General features: G+C 42.3%; 1 protein-coding gene across 1 annotated transcript in view; it reads right to left on the reverse strand.

Moving 5' to 3' along the window:
- The window catches only part of LOC148508799 (kelch-like protein 35), a 44277-nt gene extending 24203 nt beyond the window's left edge, over positions 1 to 20074 (reverse strand). The window contains exons 1-6 of the mRNA XM_088444005.1: positions 20037 to 20074; positions 12081 to 12971; positions 10038 to 10222; positions 9248 to 9366; positions 8925 to 9113; positions 8403 to 8588 (exon numbers count right to left, since the gene is read on the reverse strand). Of these exons, the coding sequence (XP_088300131.1) occupies positions 8403 to 8588; positions 8925 to 9113; positions 9248 to 9366; positions 10038 to 10222; positions 12081 to 12971; positions 20037 to 20074 (1608 nt within the window). The remainder of the gene's footprint in view (positions 1 to 8402; positions 8589 to 8924; positions 9114 to 9247; positions 9367 to 10037; positions 10223 to 12080; positions 12972 to 20036) is intronic.
- Positions 20075 to 24315: the final 4241 nt, after the last annotated feature.

Here is a 24315-nt window from a genome sequence, read left to right on the forward strand (position 1 = left end):
GAGAATGCACCACCTACTCTAGTAGTACTGGGAGAGAGGGGAGAATTCACCACCTACCCTAGTAGAATTGGGAGAGTGGGGATAATCCACCACCTACTCTAGTAGCACTGGAAAGAATGCACCACCAACTCTAGTAGCATTAAGAAAGAGGGGAGAATGCACCGCCTACTCTAGTAGCATTGGGAGAGTGGGGAGAATGCACCAGCTACTCTAGTAACATTGGATAGTGGGGAGAAAACACCACCTTCTCAAGTTGCATTTGGAGAGTGGGGAGAATGCACCACCTACTCTAGCAGTACTGGGAGAGAGGGGAGAATGCACCACCTACCCTAGTAGAATTGGGAGAGTGGGGATAATCCACGACCTACTCTAGTAGCACTGGAAAGAAAGCACCACCAACTCTAGTAGCATTAAGAAAGTGGGGAGAATGCACCGCCTACACTAGTAGCATTGGGAGAGTGGGGAGAATATACTACTTACTCTAGTAGCATGGGAGAGTGGGGAGAATGCACCACCTACTCTAGTAGCATTATGAGAGTGAGGAGAATGCACCACCTACTCTAGTACCATTGGGGAGTGGGGAGAATATACTACTTACTCTAGTAGCACTGGAGAGTGGGGAGAATGCACCACCTTCTCTAGTAACATTAGGAAAGCGGCGATAATACACCAACTAATCTAGTAGCAGTGTGGAGAATGCACCACCTACTCTAGTAGCATTGGGAGAGTGGGAGGAATGCACCACTTACCCTAATAGCATAGTAAGATTAGGAGAGTGGGGATAATACACCACAAACTCTACTAACATTGGGACAATGGGAAGAATACACCACCTACTCTAGTAACATTAGAAGAGTGAGGATAATACACCACCTACTCTACTAACATTGGGAGAATGGGAAGAATACACCACCTACTCTAGTAGCATTGGGAGAATGCGGAGAATGTACCACCTACTCTAGTAACATTGGGAGAGTGGGGACAATGCACCACCTACTCTAATAACATTGGGAGAGTGGGAAGAATGCACCACCTACTCTAGTAGCATTAGGAGAGTGGGGAGAATGCACCACCTTCTCTAGTAGCATTGGGAGAGTGGGGAGAATGCAATACCTACTCTAGTAGCACTGGAGAGTGGAGAGAATGCACCACCTACTCTAGTAGCATTGGGAGAGTGGGGAGAATGCACCACCTACTCTAGTAGCACTGGAGAGTGGGGAGAATGCACCACCTACTCTAGTAGCATTGGGAGAGTGGGGAGAATGCACCACCTACTCTAGCAGTACTGGGAGAGAGGAAAGAATGCACCACCTACTCTAGTAGAATTGGGAGAGTGGGGAGAATGCACAACGTTCTCTAGTAGCATTGGGAGAGTGGGGAAAATGCACCACCTACTCTAGTAGCATTGAGAGAGTGTGGAGAATGTACTACCTACTCTAGTAGTATTGGGAGATTTGGGAGAATGCAACACCTACTCTAGTAGCATTGAGAGAGTGGGGAGAATGCACCACCTACTCTATTAGCATTGGGAGGGTGGGGAGAATGCACCACCTTCTCTAGTAGCATTGGGAGAGTGGGGAGAATGCAACACCTACTCTAGTAGCATTGGGAGAGTGTCGAGAATGCACCACCTACTCTGGTAGCACTGGAGAGAATGCACCGCCTACTCTAGTAGCATTGGGGAGTGGGGAGAATGCACCACTCTAGTACCATTTGGTGAGTAAGGAGAATGCACCACCTACACTAGTAGCATTGTGAGAATGGGGAGAATGCAACACCTACTCTAGCAGCATTGGAGAGTGGAGAAAATGCACCACCTACTCTAGTAGCACTGGAGAGTGGGCAGAATGCATCGCCTACTCTAGTACCATTGGGGAGTGGGGAGAATATACTACTTACTCTAGTAGCATGGGAGAGTGGGGAGAATGCACCACCTACTCTAGTAGCATTATGAGAGTGAGGAGAATGCACCGCATACTCTAGTACCATTGGGGACTGGGGAGAATATACTATTTACTCGAGTAGCACTGGAGAGTGGGGAGAATGCACCACCTACTCTAGTAGCACTGGAGAGTGGGGAGAATGCACCACCTACTCTAGTAACATTAGGAAAGTGGCGATAATACACCAACTAATCTAGTAGCAGTGTGGAGAATGCACCACCTACTCTAGTAGCATATGGAGAGTGGGAGGAATGCACCACCTACCCTAGTAGCATTGGGAGAGTGGGGAGAATGCACCACCTACCCTAGTAGTATTTTGAGAGTGTGCTGAATGCACCACCTACCCTAGTAGCATTTGTAGAGTGGGGAGAATGCTCCACCTACTCTAGTAGCATTGGGAGTGTGGGGAGAATGCACCACCTACTCTAGTAGCATTGGGAGAGTGGGGAGAATGCACCACCTACTCTAGTAGCATTGGGAGAGTGGGGAGAATGCACCACCTACTCTAGTAGCATTGGGAGAGTGGTGAGAATGCACCACCTTCTCTAGTAGCATTGTGAGAGTGGGGAGAATGCACCACCTACTCTAGTAGCATTGGGAGACTGGGAAGAATGCACCACCTACTCTAGTAGCTGTCGCAACTCTCAGCTAGATTATGGATGCAGCCCGTATTTAGGGAATTGACTAGACCTATTCCTGAGGCGCGGAGTCTAATGTTCCGGCAGTTTTCACCAGGGACCCTCGAAGAAGGTATGGACTTGGCTACATCTGACACACTGGTCGCGGCCCCCAGAATAGGTTCCCATATACAGGTGCTGGGAAACTCTGGATGGAGTGTAGCGGATATTCAGCGTAGTCGACAAACCAGGTCAGGACCAAACAGACAATACGGTACCAGGGAGCTGATGAAAAGCAGGTCACAGGGAATAGCCGAGGTCAGAACCAGATATAATGCAGTACCAAGGATCAGGCAGAATCGGAGTCACAGGCAAGCCAAAGATCAGGAACGTTTTCAGTGGATATACACAGGAACGCTGGAGTAAGGTAATAGAGCCTATACTCTGGCACTGGATCAATCCAAGGAACTTCCTTAAATAGGTAAGGGTCCAACCAGCCTCAATTAGCACCACCTACTTCCTGTGCCTGCCCCTTTAAATCTAAAGCAGAGCAGCACACGTGTCCCTATGGGAGCCGTATCTGCCTGCACACAGAGCCACCAGGGCAGAGATAGTGGGAAGCCGCCAGGGGACAGAGAGCGGCGAGTCACCAGGGAGAAGACAGCAGAGGACAGCGGGCGCTGGGAACACACTGCCCACTCTCCAGCGCCGCCAGACATGGTAAGTGACAGCCAGTGTCCGGCGCGCTGTGACAGTAGCATTGGGAGAGTGGGGAGAATGCACTACCTACACTAGTAGCATTGGGAGAGTGGGGAGAATGCACCACCTACTCTAGTAGCATTGGGAGAGAGGGGAGAATGCACCACCTACTCTAGTAACATTAGAAGAGTGGGGATAATACACCACCTACTCTAGTAACATTGGGAGAATGGGGATAATACACCACCTACTCTAGTAACATTAGAGGAAGGGGGATAATACACCACCTACTCTAGTAACATTGGGAGAGTGGGGAGAATGCACCACCTACTCTAGTAATATTGGGAGAGTGGGGAGAATGCACCGCCTACTCTAGTAGCATTGGGAGAGTGGGGATTATACACTACCTACTCTAGTAACATTGGGAGAGTGGGGATTATACACTACCTACTCTAGTAACATTGGGAGAGTGGGGATTATACACTACCTACTCTAGTAGCATTGGGAGAGTGGGGATTATACACTACCTACTCTAGTAACATTGGGAGAATGGGGATAATACACCACCTACTCTAGTAACATTGGGAGATTGGGGAGAATGTACCACCTAATCTAGTAACATTAGAGGAGGGGGGATAATACACCACCTACTCTAGTAACATTGGGAGAATGGGAAGAATGCACCACCTACTCTAGTAACATTGGGAGAATGGGAAGAATACACCACCTACTCTAGTAGCATTGGGAGAGTGGGGAGAATGCACCACCTACTCTAATAACATTGGGAGAATGGGGAGAATGCACCACCGACTCTAGTAACATTGGGAGAGTGGGGAGAATGCACCACCAACTCTAGTAACATTGGGAGAGTGGGGAGAATGCACCACCTACTCTAGTAACATTGAGAGAGTGGGGATAATCCACCACCTACTCTAGTAACATTGGGAGAATGGGAAGAATACACCACCTACTCTATTAACATTAGGAGAGTGGGGATAATACACCACCTACTCTAGTAACATTAGGAGAGTGGGGATAATACACCACCTACTCTAGTAACATTAGGAGAGTGGGGATAATACACCACCTACTCTAGTAACATTAGGAGAGTGGGGATAATACACCACCTACTCTAGTAACATTGGGAGAGTGGGGAGAATGCACCACCTACTCTAGTAACATTGAGAGAGTGGGGATAATCCACCACCTACTCTAGTATCATTGGGAGAATGGGAAGAATACACCACCTACTCTATTAACATTAGGAGAGTGGGGATAATACACCACCTACTCTAGTAACATTAGGAGAGTGGGGATAATACAGCACCTACTCTAGTAACATTGGGAGAGTGGGGAGAATGCACCACCTACTCTAGTAACATTAGGAGAAAGGGGATAATACACCACCTACTCTAGTAACATTAGGAGAGTGGGGATAATACACCACCTACTCTAGTAACATTGGGAGAGTGGGGAGAATGCACCACCTACTCTAGTAACATTGAGAGAGTGGGGATAATACACCACCTACTCTAGTAACATTAGGAGAGTGAGGATAATACACCACCTACTCTAGTAACATTGGGAGAGTGGGGAGAATACACCACCTACTCTAGTAACATTGGGAGAATGGGAAGAATACACCACCTACTCTATTAACATTGGGAGAGTGGGGAGAATGCACCACCTACTCTAGTAGCATTGGGAGATTGGAAATAATTATTTTTAATCATCTGATATACAGTACATTGGAGAACTCCTTCTAAGCCCATGAGGCCACTGAACATCTCCAAATTTATCCCAGTGACTGAGATATTAAATACATCTGGTCACTCCGGAGAGATAACTTATACAGTTACTAATTACATGGTGATAGATATATGCATAAACTTGGCCAAAAAAAGTAACAAGGCACTTTTACTAAAAATGCCATGGCTATTAATAATTCCAATCTTTGCAGGCTGTACGTACTGAAAAATAAAATCTAAAAATGTACTTCTAGTTAAATTTATACATTTAAACTAATGCTGCAATACCTGTGGAATTAGTTGGCGCCAAATGCATATCATTTTGTTAAACCCTTAATTTAGTTTTTTTTTAAATATATATAAATGTTTTTGTATATATATTTATACATTTACACTAAAGAATTAGTTGGTGTCATATACAGTACAAATCTTTTTGTTACACCCTTAATTCGACTCGTGGCTACTTATTTCAATTAATTAAAGGCGATGGCGATGAGTTGCCGGAACTCGCAGTTACGAACATTACGGATTTTTTTGCCGAGGGGCGCAACAAGAAATCTTCCAAGTACCTTTACCATAATCTTGGGCTCTGTGGGCATTTGCGCACATTATATTGTGCAATTGATGGGATAACATACTGTAGGAGAAAAAAAGGAAAGTACTCTCTTTTGCTGGGGCACAGTATCTGCCTCTGTAGTTTAAAACTTAACTTTTAATAAGTGTATAAATATAAAAAGGACTAACAAGACTAGACAACAAATAACAGAGATTGAGCTGAATATTTTAGCAGTATATATGAGAGGGTATCAGTGACCATCTTGTCTCATCAATATATATGAGAGGGTATCCAAGACCCTCGTATCTCAGAATCTGGTACATAAAGCGTAGCAGCCTATAAATACCAGTAATCAGGATATGCCTAGTGGTTAAAAGTATGTGATATCTCTGCTACTGTAGCAGAGAAATGTGATTCATACAATAGGTGAACATATGAGAAACAATATGTAACGAATAAACAGATAGGCTCTGAAGTAAAAACTGAAACTATAATCCGCCGTGTCAATTCATAATATTCAAAATAAGGGTGCCAGGTAAGTACAATGATTATCAAGGCACTGTATAAATATCCGCAATAATACACTAGGTATAAATGTGCATATGTAGGTCACCATATATATCATGACAACACATATCAACATGGAGAATTGTAATAGGTATCAAGGTAATGTAATACAATCAAAATGTTCAAACAGTCTGGTATTTCTCACTAAGGATGAAGAAGAAGATCAGTAGCCAGGTCTCATGTGTATAAACAATACATAGGCATAATAAACAGGTATCACCTGTGAGCAGTGCCTATGCTATAGTAATAATTATTAAAGGTAATGATCCATAGCTATATGAGTGGTTAAACCAGTGTTAGTGACAGAATGATATATGAGTTGTAATCATACAGTCAAGATACCACTCACTTAAGGTAAGGGCATAGGTGGCTTCTGTATCCCATGTACATAAGTATTGAATGGGATATGAGCGGACCCACCGCATATACCATGAGGGTATGAAAATAGAAAGATGGTATGTATATACTGTCACCCGTGTGTGTCCACCTGGAGCCAAATAATATAGATGTGGCTTGTACTAGTGGACCACTGGAGAGGTGAGAGAATATCCAGAAAAGGACAGTGAGTAAAAGTCAAATAACATAACCATCCTTATAACATAAAAATATAACCAGCTGATAGGAATAGCCAATGGTACAAAAGCACCATGGAAGTAAAGTGAAAGAATGGAACAGCGCCGGTCTCTGCAATGAGCACACCTCACCCCACTGATATCAAATGACAGTGCAGTGGGAACAGTAAATGAGGTGGTGCAGTCCGGATGTCCGTTGAATGGGACAGGGGAGATACCTGTGTGTATGCGGCGGCGGAGAGTTCAGATAGCGGGAGTCCCCACGTGCACTCCGGGGGCTCCCTGCAGACAGACAGCAGACGCGCGTTTCATTTGATATCAGTGGGGTGAGGTGTGCTCATTGCAGAGACCGGCGCTGTTCCGTTCTTTCACTTTACTTCCATGGTGCTTTTGTACCATTGGCTATTCCTATCAGCTGGTTATATTTTTATGTTATAAGGATGGTTATGTTATTTGACTTTTACTCACTGTCCTTTTCTGGATATTCTCTCACCTCTCCAGTGGTCCACTAGTACAAGCCACATCTATATTATTTGGCTCCAGGTGGACACACACGGGTGACAGTATATACATACCATCTTTCTATTTTCATACCCTCATGGTATATGCGGTGGGTCCGCTCATATCCCATTCAATACTTATGTACATGGGATACAGAAGCCACCTATGCCCTTACCTTAAGTGAGTGGTATCTTGACTGTATGATTACAACTCATATATCATTCTGTCACTAACACTGGTTTAACCACTCATATAGCTATGGATCATTACCTTAATTATTACTATAGCATAGGCACTGCTCACAGGTGATACCTGTTTATTATGCCTATGTATTGTTTATACACATGAGACCTGGCTACTGATCTTCTTCTTCATCCTTAGTGAGAAATACCAGACTGTTGGAACATTTTGATTGTATTACATTACCTTGATACCTATTACAATTCTCCATGTTGATATGTGTTGTCATGATATATATGGTGATCTACATATGCACATTTATACCTAGTGTATTATTGCGGATATTTATACAGTGCCTTGATAATCATTGTACTTACCTGGCACCCTTATTTTGAATATTATGAATTGACACGGCGGATTATAGTTTCAGTTTTTACTTCAGAGCCTATCTGTTTATTCGTTACATATTGTTTCTCATATGTTCACCTATTGTATGAATCACATTTCTCTGCTACAGTAGCAGAGATATCACATACTTTTAACCACTAGGCATAGCCTGATTACTGGTATTTATAGGCTGCTACGCTTTATGTACCAGATTCTGAGATACGAGGGTCTTGGATACCCTCTCATATATAATGATGAGACAAGATGGTCACTGATACCCTCTCATATATACTGCTAAAATATTCAGCTCAATCTCTGTTATTTGTTGTCTAGTCTTGTTAGTCCTTTTTATATTTATACACTTATTAAAAGTTAAGTTTTAAACTACAGAGGCAGATACTGTCACCCAGCAAAAGAGAGTACTTTCCTTTTTTTTCTCCTATATTGTATTTCACTCTCATGGGTGCACCACCTTTTTGTAATTACTACTTTGGGATATAATCCCGTTACTGATTTCTTTAATTGTAGTGGAGTCTTATCTGCCTCATCTCTCCATCAATACAGTGTTTTGGTACCAGTGCTTAGGGCTTCCCAGAACCCCTTTCCCTATATATACGGGATAACATACTGACCAGAGCAGGAAGAGGGGCTGCTTCGCTCCATGCGTCCGTCTCCGGATTGTAAGTGAAGATTGCGCTCAGGAGACCCCCAACAACGTAGATCATCCCATCCAACTCCACAGCGTTGATGCATCTCTTGGAGAAGGGGGCTGGAGTCTTTAATGTCCAGATGTCATTTTCTGGATCGTAGCACTGCACCTAGATAAACGCAATGAAAAGGTTCTTATCCGAGCTGCCATATCTATAGCTTGTCCTGCACCTGGCACTACCGACTGTACATGAGAGTCACCGCTTACCTCAAACATTTAATACGATTGTGTCTTTGGATACTAGTAATGTATAGGTCACCTTTGAGGAATAAATCTTTATAATATGATATATTTACTCTATATGATAGCACAGCACAAGTTATTTTAGTTAGGAACTGTTTCCCTACCCAGGAGAGCTTGCAGTCTACAAGTTTATGTCGGAAGCAGAGGACCTGTTGAGAAGCACTGAAACTTGCCTGCATAATTTCGACAGATGGAAAAGTACCTTATCCGAGTTCCCACAATCCTCTGTAGCACCGCCAATGATGTAGAGTTTGTTCATAGAGGACACAGCAGCAGCAGAGCTGACAGCTTCCAACATGGGGGCAATGGGATACCAGGCATTAGTGAAAGCGTTGTACCGTTCCACCGTATCCAGCCTCTTCAGACCATCAAATCCACCAAGAGTGTAGATCTAAGGAACATAATTGTTTTTTTGTTTTGTTGTTTTTTTTATAACTATTCTTGCACTTTTTTCAATTATTTATATTTTATGTGTTATAATATAAAAAAATAAATAAACATTTGTCTGCAAATTTTTTTGTTTACTTCTCCATTCAGTACCGCCATTTTGTGCCTCCAGCGGCCTTTGCTCAACGAGGCGATCCTGACCCAGTAATCCAGTTGGGTGTTAAACATCCACATGTCTCTGTTATTTATGTGACCACCTGGGGAAGACAATGGTTGGCATTATAACTTCTTGTTCATCAATATTTTATTGACAGCACAGACAGTGTAATGGTTAGCATTACTGCCTCACAGCACTGAGTTCGATTCCCACCACGGCCCTACCTGTGCGGAGTTTGTATATTCGCCCTGTGCTTGCGTGGGTTTCCTCCCAAACTCCAAAAATATACTGGTAGGTTAATTGGATCCCAACACAAAAATTAACCCTAGTGTGTGTGTGCGGATGTGATAGGGAATATAGAGTGTAAGCTCCACTGGGGCAGGGACTGATGTGAATGGACAAATATTCTCTGTAAAGCGCTGCGGAATATGTGTGCGCTATATAAATAACTGGTAATAAATAAATAAATTGACTGCACCAGTCTATTTTCTCTCCATGGTAAAATTGATCAGTAAATGGATGGATATTTTTACACATTGGGAGGGGATTTACTAAAGTTCTATTTTACAAACATTTTCAAACCACAATCTCTAGAAATCACAAAGGGTAAAAAAAAAATTATTTTTTGTCTTGCTTAGGTTTCTTTTTTTGCGGTTTTCTTCAAATAAAAACAAACAAACAAAAAATGCGACAATCTCAGAGCTTTTACAATTCACATTCCCTTAATAATCTAAAAGATAAAATATGGGCAAATATGAAGGAATCACTTACCTGAGATGTAAATATTATTCTTAAGTGTGCAGGTAGCAAATTCGGATTTGATGCACCCTGGCATACTGGTAAGTGCCGTCCAATGCCCACTCTTCGGATGGTAACATCCCGTATAGGGTAGTTTTAAGAGACCTTTTTTATCACATCCCCCAATGATAACTATCACTTCCGACAAGTCCATGAACCTGCAAGGAATTAGGCCGACTCATTAAAAAAAAAAACAGCTAAAATGTACACTTTAAGATAGGGGTAGCCAACCTCGGTCCTCGTGAGCTACCAACAGTTCACATTTTCCAGACCACCCAGCAGGTGCACAGGTGTATTCATTACTAACTAACACATTTGAAAATATCCACAGGTGGAGCTAATTATTACACTTGTGATTCTGTGAGGAGACCTGCAAAACATGCACCGTTGGTAGCTCTTGAGGACCAGGGATGGCTACCACTGCTTTAAGAAAACAACAAGATTCATACATAACTAAGGAAATCCCGGTGGTAACCACCTTGGTTAAAGAGGATAATATGCATATTAGTTACTGGGGTTATTATGGATAATGAGTCTGTAATTTGATGGTATTTGTCCTAAAGAGTTCTGGTAAATATGGTGGAACAACCACATTGGGCAACAAAACCTTTCCATTGTTACAGCAGTCTGAAAAATGCCCATTAATCTCATCTACCAAGAAGTGTTGGGCACCACAGGTCACACATTGTATATCCGTAGGACCCAAAGAGTAGTATTGTGGCGAATATGTCATGTCTAATGCAAGGGGCGTATCAGTTGATCTTGTTTTCATTGTTTAAGATCTTTGAATTGTGCAGCCTGGCAATCTGTAAGGGTTCCACCACATCGATATCCTCGAGGCCGGCCTCTAGGCATGTTTGGTGTAAACAATGCGATGTGAAATGAATAATGAATTAACATAGCAGTGGCTGATTGAAGTCCTCACAAGACGCGCTGATATATGTGGCTGCAAATAACTGTCACAGTTTCCAGACTTCCCAGCAGGTCACATATTCCAGGTAACCCAGCAGGTGCACAGGGAGGGTTCAGTAACTGACACAGTTTCCAGAGCACAATGGTGATGCATTTTAAATGGTGGGGGGGGGCATTTTGCCACATACTGTAACTCCGAAATGAAGCAACCAATTACAGCATCTACGGACCAAGACCTTTAAATTGGTATATGATGTACCCTGCTCAGACAACGGCATCATCATGGTCAGACTGGCCCACAGGGGTACAGGGAAAATTCCCGGTCTGTCTGAAGGCCCCACACCCTCCTCTAGTGGTGGAGCAGGATCATGGGTGAACTTTGGTTCTTGATTTATTTCTATGGAAACTACACCAAGATTAGCCCTCCTGACAATCAAAGTGGGTGGTCCTGACACACTCCTGTCCCATCTTTTATAAAGGGGTTCTAGTCTTTGCATGCCCTCTGTAATGTTTGGTCAAGTCCCTCTGCTGTAGATAGCCAGACCCCTGCTAGTGGCTGGCCACAACCTTTAAGCTTGGACCCCTACCACTGCATTCCCTGGTGCACCCTTTATGTCTCAGTCTGACACTGGGCATCATAGAGAAATATGTCACTCATAAAAGTCGTCCTTGTGCTATTAATATATAGATAGTTATATAAAGCACACTTTATACTATAAAGTGATTGTATTGACTGTATTCTTCTCGGCAGATAAACTCCTCACATGTTGAACTGGGGTTTGTAGAAGCAAATTTTCAATCATTCGGTCAACACCAGGAAGGAAAAACTATGGATGGAATAGGGACTTTGAAGTCCAACCCAAAGATTTTATATTGTAAACTTTATTGTGTGCTGACCTCTGGATTTCTGACTCAGAAGTCATGAAAGGCTGTTTGGTGAGACACAAATTAACAAGTCACCTACTGTAGTATTTGAAGAAAAAAGTTAGCAAGCTATTTTCTTAGGAAAATATTAGGCAATCACCAGCAAATTCATCAAACTACGCATTAGGTGAATATTATTCATGTCTTACATTTATATTGGAATAATGGCTATATTATTACCTTCTTGGTCTCACCCTCTGGGAGTTGAGAGGTTTTCCAAGAATGTGGTACATCCGAGCCTCGTGCAGCAGAGGGAAGCACTCAGGGTAGTCTCGGATACTTTTTTCCATTTCCACCTTCTCCAGGAAATACACCGGGTCCAGCAAGGGCAACCTCACATGCTCCAGAATATCCCTCAGGTCTTTCGCTTCCATGCTTTTGTTTCCCTTCACCCACCTCATGACAGCTTCGAAGACAACTTCTTCCCTGTCCACCACCAGATCATCGTTCCTCAAGCACTCAATCAGTTCCTCTTTACTCAACTCCAGGAACTCCTCATGGTAGGAGACCTCCCCAAAACCTTCCAACATCAGCTTCTTGCTTTTTTCAGACAGAGAAGGGATCGAGAGCATGTTTGCAAACTTCATGATGCCGACGCAGTTGGAAGGGTCTAACTGGCCGTCGAGAAACTTCACACAGTCATCTCGCAAGTGGCAGATGTGGAGCAGATCTGAGGCCTGCAAGATATCCTCTACATTGTCTTCTTGAATCATAGGACTTCCCCCATACATGAAGTCCAGCAGAAAGCTCATAGTTTGGGCTGATACTTTCTGAATGTTCACAACGCTGAGGTGGCTCTCCCTTAGATTACCTCCAAACATAGCTCTGAAGTAGGAGCTAGTTGCAGACAAGACCCCGCGATGGCAATGGAAGCTTTGACCTTCTATTTGAAGGACTACATCGGTGAACATTCCACTTTGTCTGTAGATGTTTAAGTTTTGTAGGATCTCCTTTGCGTGGCATGTCTCACTGCATGACCTAGTCTGATGCTTATCTGCCCTTGGCTGCTGAATTGAATTCTGCTGGCAAAAAGATTCATGTACCATTTTCTCTTCTGGGGATTTTTGAGCCCTGGATAAGACAAAGATAACAGTTTGAGAAGACTTGGTATTTATATAAATACGCTTGAGGTTGTTTATACAGGTGTGCAGAAATTAAGTGTTATTGAAAGGAGACTAATGTAGTAGAAATTAAAGTTAACCTTTGTTATCTTATTTTATAATCCGATATTGCAAAGTTAAACCTTGTTTTGGCACTTCACTGCATACAGTAGCACTGTCCAGCGCCTAATCTGTATTTAACAGGGAACACCCCCAATCCACCCAGCTCTGTCATTCGCATATCTTGGAAACTCCTGGATTTGGGTTGCGTAAAATACAGTAAGAAGTGTGCAGAGGGGATTCACAGGGACAGAGCTTTATCGCAAGTGATTTTTGATACATTCCTATGATATTTCCTAAATTCGAAATGCGGGAGTGAAAATATCACACTACAACCACATTTGAAATAGTAAGTAAATAGGGATCTTAGGCCCTCATTCAGAGCCGTTCGCTATTTGCGGTCGTTCGTTTTAAAACAAGGGGTGGCTATTCAAATGATCCGTACGCACATTGCAGTCTGTTCACACCTCTAAGTCTGAACGAGCGAGCAAAACATACGCTCGTTTATTTGTTAAAAACGCCCCCTGGCCGCTCGCATCCTACGTCATGTCCGCTATTTATTAGATTAATCGAGTACATCGACCAGCGTATGAACTGCTCGCTATTCTTGTGGTTGGTGTTTGCTACCACAAATTTGCGAGCAGTTCTGGCTATAAAATAACCCAGTGACGTGAACAATGACGCTGCTGTTTTAAATATACACACCCATAAAACGCCCGTTTTGACCTTTAAGCACGCCTGCGTTCGGATCTCCACTCCCCATTTTCAAGCACCTTCCCCTGTTACCACCCACATACGCCTCATTCTGTCATTCAAAATAGCAGGCACTCGCTATATTGCGTACCAACGATTTTCGGCCGCACTGACTGGTTCGCGCATGCGTACTAAAAACCGTACGCATGCGCAGATGTGCAAACATCGCTCGGAACGAGCGTACTGCCGCTAACGAGCGGCTCTGAATGAGGGCCTTAGTCATCAGAAGAACTGTTCCCGTTTTGCTTTCAGTTTCAGGCTGCAACATGCATTAAATCCAATCACAAGATGTCACTGTGGGGATGAAAATATAATTATATGTTACACACAAATTGTATGCAATACAATATCATAACTCTAAAGCCACACTGGAGCGATAACGGCCAGATATTTAGTTTCCGGGCAAATCTGAACGACATATCGGCCAAATCATTCAGTGTGTACGGCCAATGTGCACGCTCCCGCACCCGCCATATCGTCCGGGTACAAATCACTCCAGTGTGTACCCAGCTTAATACCCTAGCACTAATACCCAAACAACCCTAACCCCCGACTCTAACAAACCCCTAAATCTAATACCCTAACTTCCTAACACTAATACCCTAACTCTAATACCCAAACAACCCTAACCCCCTAACAACCTACCTTAACCCCTGACCTTAACCCCTGACCCTAACCAAACCCCTAAACCATCCCTAACCCCTAACCCTAATAAACTGGACCTAAATGGGCAGACTAAATAGGCCAAATGGTTCTTATTTGCCGTCACATTCTATGTTCCTATCATATGGAAGCCATATTTGTTCATGGTGATGGGTTATTAGAGGGCTGTGTGCTGAGGGCTTATGTGCCCATGGAAATCTGGAGGGTATATGCAAAGTAATATATCAATCCATGATATTGTGACCCAAAATGAGGGCTGAATTTACACTAAGATTATCAAGTTTCCCGCTACTGACATCAATGGGAGTGAGGCACGAGGCTCTGTGCCTCATGCTTCAGTCATGTCTATAATTCCTAGAGAGAGCTACCTTTTTTAATGGCAACACATTAAAGTGTCCTACGATAACTTTATCACAAATTACATCCTGGTTAGGTCTGAGCTATTTTATAGCGTGGGATCACTGCGTCAATTCAGGTAGCGCTGGAATTGCAGCTTTATCTGTTTTTTCACAGATTTTTTTTTCACGATCGCACATTGACATTTAGAAATGATCTGACCGAATAACATGGAAATATCAGACATCAGATCAGGCATCAGATGAACCCAGCGGCTGTGTAATTTCAGGCCCTGCTCGGTGTACCCACAATCCCCTGCTCTAACAGATGACCCTGACAAAGAGCCCTGTAAATGGTAATTAGGGCAGCACCGTCTGGGGCTCCCGTGGTCACAGAGGGGAAGCAAAGCTGCTCATTTCTAATTTATTGGCCAGCCTAATAGAAAATACAGCCGCAGGCAAAACGGGAGCCTTAATAATGGGACTCAGGGTCTGGCTTTTTAAAATAAATCTTACGTCTTAAAAATATTCAATTCACACCATCCATACTGTATGTATAAGCTTAATATGATTACATTATGTATTGTGTGTCTTTGCTGAAAACACTGTTAGGGGTAAATTTACTAAGATGGGAGTTCTATTTAAGTAGTGATGTTGCCCATAGCAACCAATCAGATTTTACTTCTCATTTATCTAGCACCTTCTAGAAGATAATACCTGGAATCTGATTGGTTGCTAAGAGCAACATCACTTCTTAATAGAACTCCAATCTTAGTAAATTTACCCCTTAGTTCCTACAGAACATCAGTCTACATTTAGGGGTATATTTACTAAGGTGCAGGTTTTTAGAAGTGGTTTTGTTGCCCATAGCAACCAATCAGATTCTAGCTATTACCTTCTAGAAGGTGCTAGATAAATGTTAAGTAGAATCTGATTGGTTGCTATGGGCAACAAAACCACTTCTAAAAACCCGCACTTTAGTAAATATACTCCTTAGCCACAAAATAGATAAAGTCCAGCTGGTTTCTTACTTTATTCCTAGTCTATTTCTGTCTGTGCTTTTTCCATCCCCATCTGTGAAAGAGATCTTCATTTGTCTACCTGATGTTGGTCTGACATGTTAGTATTGTGTTTTTGTGTGTATGTGTATTTTAATATTTGTAGTATTTTAGCTTTAAAATTTTAAATTGAGTTTTACATGTTTGAGTATGGATAGATTGTAAGCTTGTGAGCAGGGCCTTCCTACCTATATATCTGTCTGTTATTACCCAGTTTTGTTCTATTAATGTTCCAATTGTAAAGCGCAACGGAATATGCTGCGCTATATAAGAAACTGTTACTAAATACATAATAAATAAAATACGTTATTGCTCTTACAATAAATGACTGCACTGTCCACACAATACACTGCCTGAGGCCCCGATTTTCCGGATAGCAAGTGCTAAGGTGCACGCAATCGACCGGTTGTTGTGTACTGCGCATGCGTATGCAGGGCTCGTGCGCGAACCAGTCACTGCGATCAGGAATGAGTTTGCAGTGTGTACTCAGACCCATGGCAGAGTGATTGACAGGAAGTGGCGTTTGTGGGTGATGGCGGGGGGTGGCCCAGGCGAACGCAGGCGTGCCAGTGCGTTTCAACGGAGTTACAGGGGCGTGCATTAATTATCCACTGCGATACCAGATGCAGCCTGATGTCTCATAGCGTGCGTGGCTGTTAGCAATTCCTGAGTAAGGTCAGGGTTTGTGCAAGTGTGCGTCTGGGTCCGATGTTACCGATTGTTTTGCTATTTTGCCAAAGGATACGGATGTGCGTAAGGGGAAGTGGGCGTCCTTATGTCAGGCTGCGATCGCATTGCGAATGGAAACATTTACATATCTCCGCCGATATTAGCAACTGAGCTGCGTGCGTACAAGCAGAATTGTGATCCGTAGTGAATCAGGCTCTGAAGTCTGAGATCACTAAAAAAAAAAAGATAATAATAATTTGGTGTCTAGTTATTATGATTCACTCGAGCGGGGAGATGCACTAAAGCCTTGGAGAGTGATAAAGGGGAGACTGATAAAGTACCAGTCAATCAGCTCCTAACTGTCACGTTACAGACTGTGTTTTAATAATGTCAGTTAGGAGCTGATTGGTTGGTACTTTATCACTCTCCAAAGCTTAGTACATCTCATGTCTAGTTCTGTTTTCTGTAGGTTCTCACCAGAATCAGTGTAATTCTTGTACACGTGTTATACCCTTTCCTCATGTCCAGGTCATGTCTAGGCCATGTTCCCCTTTTTTTCTAGACAGATGCAGGCTGAGACGTTCTCCGACTACAGGCACCTGGTTTTTATTCTAGACAGATGCAGGCTGAGACGTTCTCCAACTACGGGCACCTGGTTTTTATTCTAGACAGATGCAGGCTGAGACGTTCTCCGACTACAGGCACCTGGTTTTTATTCTAGACAGATGCAGGCTGAGACGTTCTCCAACTACGGGCACCTGGTTTTTATTCTAGACAGATGCAGGCTGAGACGTTCTCCGACTACGGGCACCTGGATTTATTCTAGACAGATGCAGGCTGAGACGTTCTCCGACTACGGGCACCTGGTTTTTATTCTAGACAGATGCAGGCTGAGACGTTCTCCGACTACAGGCACCTGGTTTTTATTCTAGACAGATGCAGGCTGAGACGTTCTCCAACTACGGGCACCTGGTTTTATTCTAGACATATGCAGGCTGAGACGTTCTCCGACTACGGGCACCTGATTTTTATTCTAGACAGATGCAGGCTGAGACGTTCTCCGACTACAGGCACCTGGTTTTTATTCTAGACAGATGCAGGTTGAGACGTTCTCCTACTACAGGCACCTGGTTTTTATTCTAGACAGATGCAGGCTGAGACGTTCTCCTTCTACGGGCACCTGGTTTTTATTCTAGACAGATGTGGCTTGAGAAAAGGGCAGACGTTGGGTCGGGAGGATATAAAACGACCTGTAGCCTGTGCTGATGAAATGGGCAAATTGTTTTAGCAGAGTTTATACTCCTACAGTATCTCCTAATGGGCCCGGTTACACATGCGGAAACGCTAGTATCTGCATGGTCTAAGTAACGGGTCCATTCATTATTAGTAATCAGCAGACCCCAAAAATGGAACGTTTTCAGAGTATGTGTGCGGGAACCAATGCAATCTTCAGATGGTGTTGTATCCGGGAGCCCCGCTCCTTACTATGGGAAGGAGATCCGGGGATGCAAAGAGGGATCCGAGTGAATCCCTGCATCGCCAACACAGAGACCGTCCAGCAGCTGTGTGCATACATGGCTTCAGGTCACATGGCTGGCATGGAGGTGGTATGTATCACTGCTACTTCGGTAGTAGTGTCACTGATTGCAGGGACAGCAGTCTCCATACCGTAGCGATGGTAAATTGCTCTGGTAATAATTAAGTATCCGTGCACGATAATGTCACCAGCTCACCGGCACTCAGACTCCGCACTACAGTAAAAAATAAGAATCTGCAGGACCAGGGTATGGGGAGGGCACCAAAAGCTCCCGATCTCCTCCATCCTGGCACCTAGAGACTCAGTGGCACGCTGGTTTGAAAGAGGGGACAGCAAGCCATCCAAACATCGGTTATCTCTCAATTCCATGCCACTGCAATAATTATCTGGTCCACATCGCTACAAGTACTCTGATTCCTTAACAGAAATCTTTTATTTAGCAAAATCATTTCCTCAATAAATAAATATACATAAGTAGTTTCATTTTTTTCTTCTCCCAATTTCACTCATATGAACTAAAATTACAATGACAGTACGATGCAATATTCATTCATTCCTCTACCAACATTCCAATAACGCGTACTGGTATCACAACATGACTATAGCACAATGTTCTATTATTAGATAGATAGATATGAGATAGATAGATATAAGCCAGATAGATATGAGATAGATAGATATGAGATCTATAGATAGATAGATATGAGATAGATAGATATGAGATAGATAGATTAATAGATAGAAAAATAGATAGATAGATAGATAGATAGATATGAGATAGATAGATTAATAGATAGATAGATATTAGATAGATAGATAGATAGATAGATATGAGATAGATAGATTAATAGATAGATAGACAGATATGAGATAGATAGATAGATAGATAAATACATAGATAGATAGATATGAGATAGATAGATTAATAGATATATAGATAGATAGATATGAGATAGATAGATAAATAGATAGATTAGTAGATAGATAGATAGATAGATTAGTAGATAGATAGATAGATATGAGATAGATAGATAGATAAATAGATAGATAGATATGAGATAGATAGATTAATAGATAGATAGATAGATAGATAGATATGAGATAGATAGATAGATAAATAGATAGATAGATAGATATGAGATAGATAGATATGAGATAGATAGATAGATATGAGATAGATAGATTAATAGATAGATATGAGATAGATAGATAGATAGTTACATAGATATGAGATAGATAGTAGATAGGCAGATAGATAGATATGACATAGATAGATATGACATAGATAGATAGATAGATAGATATGAGATAGGCAGATAGATAGATAGATAGATAGATAGATAGATAGATAGATAAATATGAGCTAGATAGATAGATAGATAGATATGAGATAGATAGATAAACAGATAGATAGATATGAGATAGATAGATTAATAGATAGATAGATAGAAATTAGATAGATAGATATGAGCTAGATAGATAGATAGATAGATAGATAGATAGATAGTTACATAGATATGAGATAGACAGTAGATAGATAGATAGATAGATAGATAGATATGAGATAGATAGATAGATAGATAGATAGATATGAGATAGATAGATATGAGATAGTTAGATTAATAGATAGATAGATAGAAAGAAATTAGATAGATTGATATGAGCTAGATAGATATGAGATAGATAGATATGAGATAGATAGATAGATATGAGATAGATAGATAGATATGAGGTAGATAGATAGATAGATATATAGATAGATATGAGGTAGATAGATAGATAGATAGATAGATAGATATGAGATAAATAGATAGATAGATATATAGATAGATATGAGATAGACAGATAGATAGATATGAGATAGATAGATAGATAGATAGATAGATATGAGATAGATAGATAGATAGATAGATAGATAGATAGATAGCTTCCTGGCTGTTAGCACAAAGATGTTTCATTACCTGGTATCAGTAGACAGGGCAGGTGCAGACTCATGCATGGTCCAGTGTAGTGATCTTAGTGTAGTGAGCGCTGTATCTCTGCTGCCAGGTGAGTGTTGTGTACCTGTACCTCAGCTGCCAGGTGGGTGCTTTGTACCTGTGTCTCTGCTGTCAGGTGAGCGCTGTGTACATGTGTCTCTGCTGCCAGGTGAGCGCTGTGTTCCTGTGTCTCTGCCGCCAGGTGGGTGCTGTGTACCTGTGTCTCTGCTGTCAGGTGAGTGCTGTGTACCTGTGTCTCTGCTGTCAGGTGAGCGCTGTGTACCTGTGTCTCTGCTGCCAGGTGATCGCTGTGTACCTGTGTCTCTGCTGTCAGGTGAGCGCTGTGTACCTGTGTCTCTGCTGTCAGGTGAGCGCTGTGTACCTGTGTCTCTGCTGTCAGGTGAGCGCTGTGTACCTGTGTCTCTGCTGTCAGGTGAGCGCTGTGTACCTGTGTCTCTGCTGCCAGATGAGCGCTGTGTACCTGTGTCTCTGCTGCCAGGTGAGCGCTGTGTTCCTGTGTCTCTGCGGTCAGGTGGGCGCTGTGTACCTGTGTCTCTGCCGTCAGGTGAGTGCTGTGAACCTGTGTCTCTGCCGTCAGGTGAGCGCTGTGTACCTGTGTCTCTGCTGTCAGGTGAGCGCTGTGTACCTGTGTCTCTGCTGTCAGGTGAGCACTGTGTACCTGTGTCTCTGCTGTCAGGTGAGCACTGTGTACCTGTGTCTCTGCTGCCTGGTGAGCGCTGTGTACCTGTGTGCCTGCCGCCAGGTGGGTGCTGTGTACCTGTGTCTCTGCTGTCAGGTGAGTGCTGTGTACCTGTGTCCCTGCTGTCTGGTGAGCACTGTGTTCCTGTGTCTCTGCTGTCAGGTGAGCGCTGTGTACCTGTGTCTCTGCTGTCAGGTGAGAGCTGTGTACCTGTGTCTCTGCGGTCAGGTGAGCGCTGTGTACCTGTGTCCCTGCTGTCAGGTGAGCGCTGTGTTCCTGTGTCTCTGCTGTCAGGTGAGCACTGTGTTCCTGTGTCTCTGCTGTCAGGTGAGCGCTGTGTACCTGTGTCTCTGCTGTCAGGTGAGTGCTGTGTACCTGTGTCTCTGCTGTCAGGTGAGCGCTGTGTACCTGTGTCTATGCTGTCAGGTGAGTGCTGTGTACCTGTGTCTCTGCTGTCAGGTGAGTGCTGTATACCTGTGTCTCTGCTGTCAGGTGGGTGCTGTGTACCTGTGTCTCTGCTGTCAGGTGAGCGCTGTGTACCTGTGTCTCTGCTGTCAGGTGAGCGCTGTGTACCTGTGTCTCTGCTGTCAGGTGAGCGCTGTGTACCTGTGTGTCTGCTGTCAGGTGAGCGCTGTGTACCTGTGTCTCTGCGGTCAGGTGAGCGCTGTGTACCTGTGTCTCTGCTGTCAGGTGAGCGCTGTGTACCTGTGTCTCTGCTGTCAGGTGAGCGCTGTGTACCTGTGTCTCTGCGGTCAGGTGAGCGCTGTGTACCTGTGTCTCTGCGGTCAGGTGAGCGCTGTGTACCTGTGTCTCTGCTGTCAGGTGAGCGCTGTGTACCTGTGTCTCTGCTGTCAGGTGAGCGCTGTGTTCCTGTGTCTCTGCTGTCAGGTGAGCGCTGTGTACCTGTGTCTCTGCGGTCAGGTGAGTGCTGTGTTCCTGTGTCTCTGCTGTCAGGTGAGCGCTGTGTACCTGTGTCTCTGCTGTCAGGTGAGCGCTGTGTACCTGTGTCTCTGCTGTCAGGTGAGCGCTGTGTACCTGTGTCTCTGCGGTCAGGTGAGCGCTGTGTACCTGTGTCTCTGCGGTCAGGTGAGCGCTGTGTACCTGTGTCTCTGCTGTCAGGTGAGCGCTGTGTACCTGTGTCTCTGCTGTCAGGTGAGCGCTGTGTTCCTGTGTCTCTGCTGTCAGGTGAGCGCTGTGTACCTGTGTCTCTGCGGTCAGGTGAGTGCTGTGTTCCTGTGTCTCTGCTGTCAGGTGAGCGCTGTGTACCTGTGTCTCTGCTGTCAGGTGAGCGCTGTGTACCTGTGTCTCTGCTGTCAGATATGGGCCATGGGTTTATATCTGTGCTGATTCTCTGATGTGATAGGAGGATATGGGTGGGGTAAGGCTTCCAGAGAAATGAATGAAATGTGTTCTGCTTCCTCCTGAGTTTTGGGATAAATCTGTGTGTGAGCTACGAGCAGGAAGGAGGAGCCAGTTCCATACAAAGGACAGAGCACAGACACCCCTCCCTGGGGACAATGCTGTGCACACAAATGATCCATGGTGATCGTGCATCCTGCTGCATAGGAGACTCTTGTCGTCTGTATACATTTTATAGTGGATGGACTGATCACCATACACTGTATAGGTGTCCTATATATAGATAGATAGATTGGATAGATATACATTTATATATATGCTCTATTTGTCATATACCGTATATTTGTACATGTATATAGGTACATATATATGTAAATAAATGTTTTATATATATATATATATATATATAATTATATATATATACATACAATTGTCCGCAGCAATGGTAATTTCATCATAAACTGGATACGTGTCCTATAAATATATAGATTTTATTTGTATTCCTGATGAAAACATTAAAATTCTTGAAAGGTTGAAATATGATACCCAGTCCCGGTGGGTCTATTTATGGATATATGTAAAGGTAGGAGTGCCATCTTGGGAATGTCATACTTAATTGAGACGGGCACCCCACAAAGTTGTGTGCATTTAATGGAGTGATAGCCTGCTCTGGATCATTATATTTATATGTATACATATTACATACAGTATATATACACACACACGTCCGATAGCTAGCCAGCTATCTATCTACCTATCTCATATCTATCTATCTATCTATCTATCTCATAACTATCTATCTATCTATCTCATATCTATCTATCTATCTATCTCATATATATCTATCTTTTTATCTATCTCATATCTATTTATCTATCTCATATATACCTATCTCATATCTATCTATCTATCTATCTATCTCATAACTATCTATCTATCTATCTATCTATCTATCTATCTATCTATCTCATATCTATCTATCTATCTATATATCTATCTATTTCTCTCATATCTATCTATCTATCTATCTACCTCATATCTATCTATCTACCTCATCTATCTATCTATCTATCTATCTATCTATCTATCTATCTATCTATCTCAAAACTATCTATCTATCTATCTCATATCTATCTATCTATCTATCTCATATATATCTATCTATATATCTATCTATCTATCTCATATCTATCTATCTACCTCATATCTATCTATCTATCTATCTACTTATCTCATATCAATCTATCTATCTATCGATCTATCTAACTCATATATACCTATCTCATATCTATCTATCTGTCTATCTCATAACTATCTATCTACTTATCTCATATCTATCTATCTATCTATCTATCTATCTATCTATCTATCTATCTATCGATCTATCTATCTCATATATACCTATCTCATATCTATCTATCTCATAACTATCTATCTATCTATCTATCTATCTATCTCATATCTATCTATATATCTATCTAATATCTATCTATCTATCTATCTATTTATCTCATATCTATCTATCTATCTATCTATCTATCTATCTATCTATCTATCTATCTATCTCATATCTATCTATCTCATATCTATCTATCTCATATCTATCTATCTATCTATCTCATAACTATCTATCTATCTCATATATATCTATCTATCTATATATCTATCTATCTATCTATTTCTCTCATATCTATCTATCTATCTATCTACCTCATATCTATCTATCTACCTCATCTATCTATCTATCTATCTATCTCATAACTATCTATCTATCTATCTATCTCATATCTATCTATCTATCTCATATATATCTATCTATATATCTATCTATTTATATCATATCTATCTATCTATCTACCTCATATCTATCTATCTACTTATCTCATATCTATGTATCTATAAATCTATCTATCGATCTATCTATCTCATATATACCTATCTCATATCTATCTGTCTATCTCATAACTATCTATCTACTTATCTCATATCTATCTATCTATCTATCTATCTATCTATCTATCGATCTATCTATCTCATATATACCTATCTCATATCTATCTATCTCATAACTATCTATCTATCTATCTATCTATCTCATATCTATCTATATATCTATCTAATATCTATCTATCTATCTATCTATCTCATATCTATCTATCTATCTATCTATCTCATATCTATCTATCTCATATCTATCTACTT

This window comes from Taudactylus pleione, unplaced genomic scaffold (genome assembly GCF_031769625.1).
Source record: "Taudactylus pleione unplaced genomic scaffold, aTauple2 ptg000344l, whole genome shotgun sequence".
In the NCBI taxonomy this organism is placed as follows: domain Eukaryota; kingdom Metazoa; phylum Chordata; class Amphibia; order Anura; family Myobatrachidae; genus Taudactylus; species Taudactylus pleione.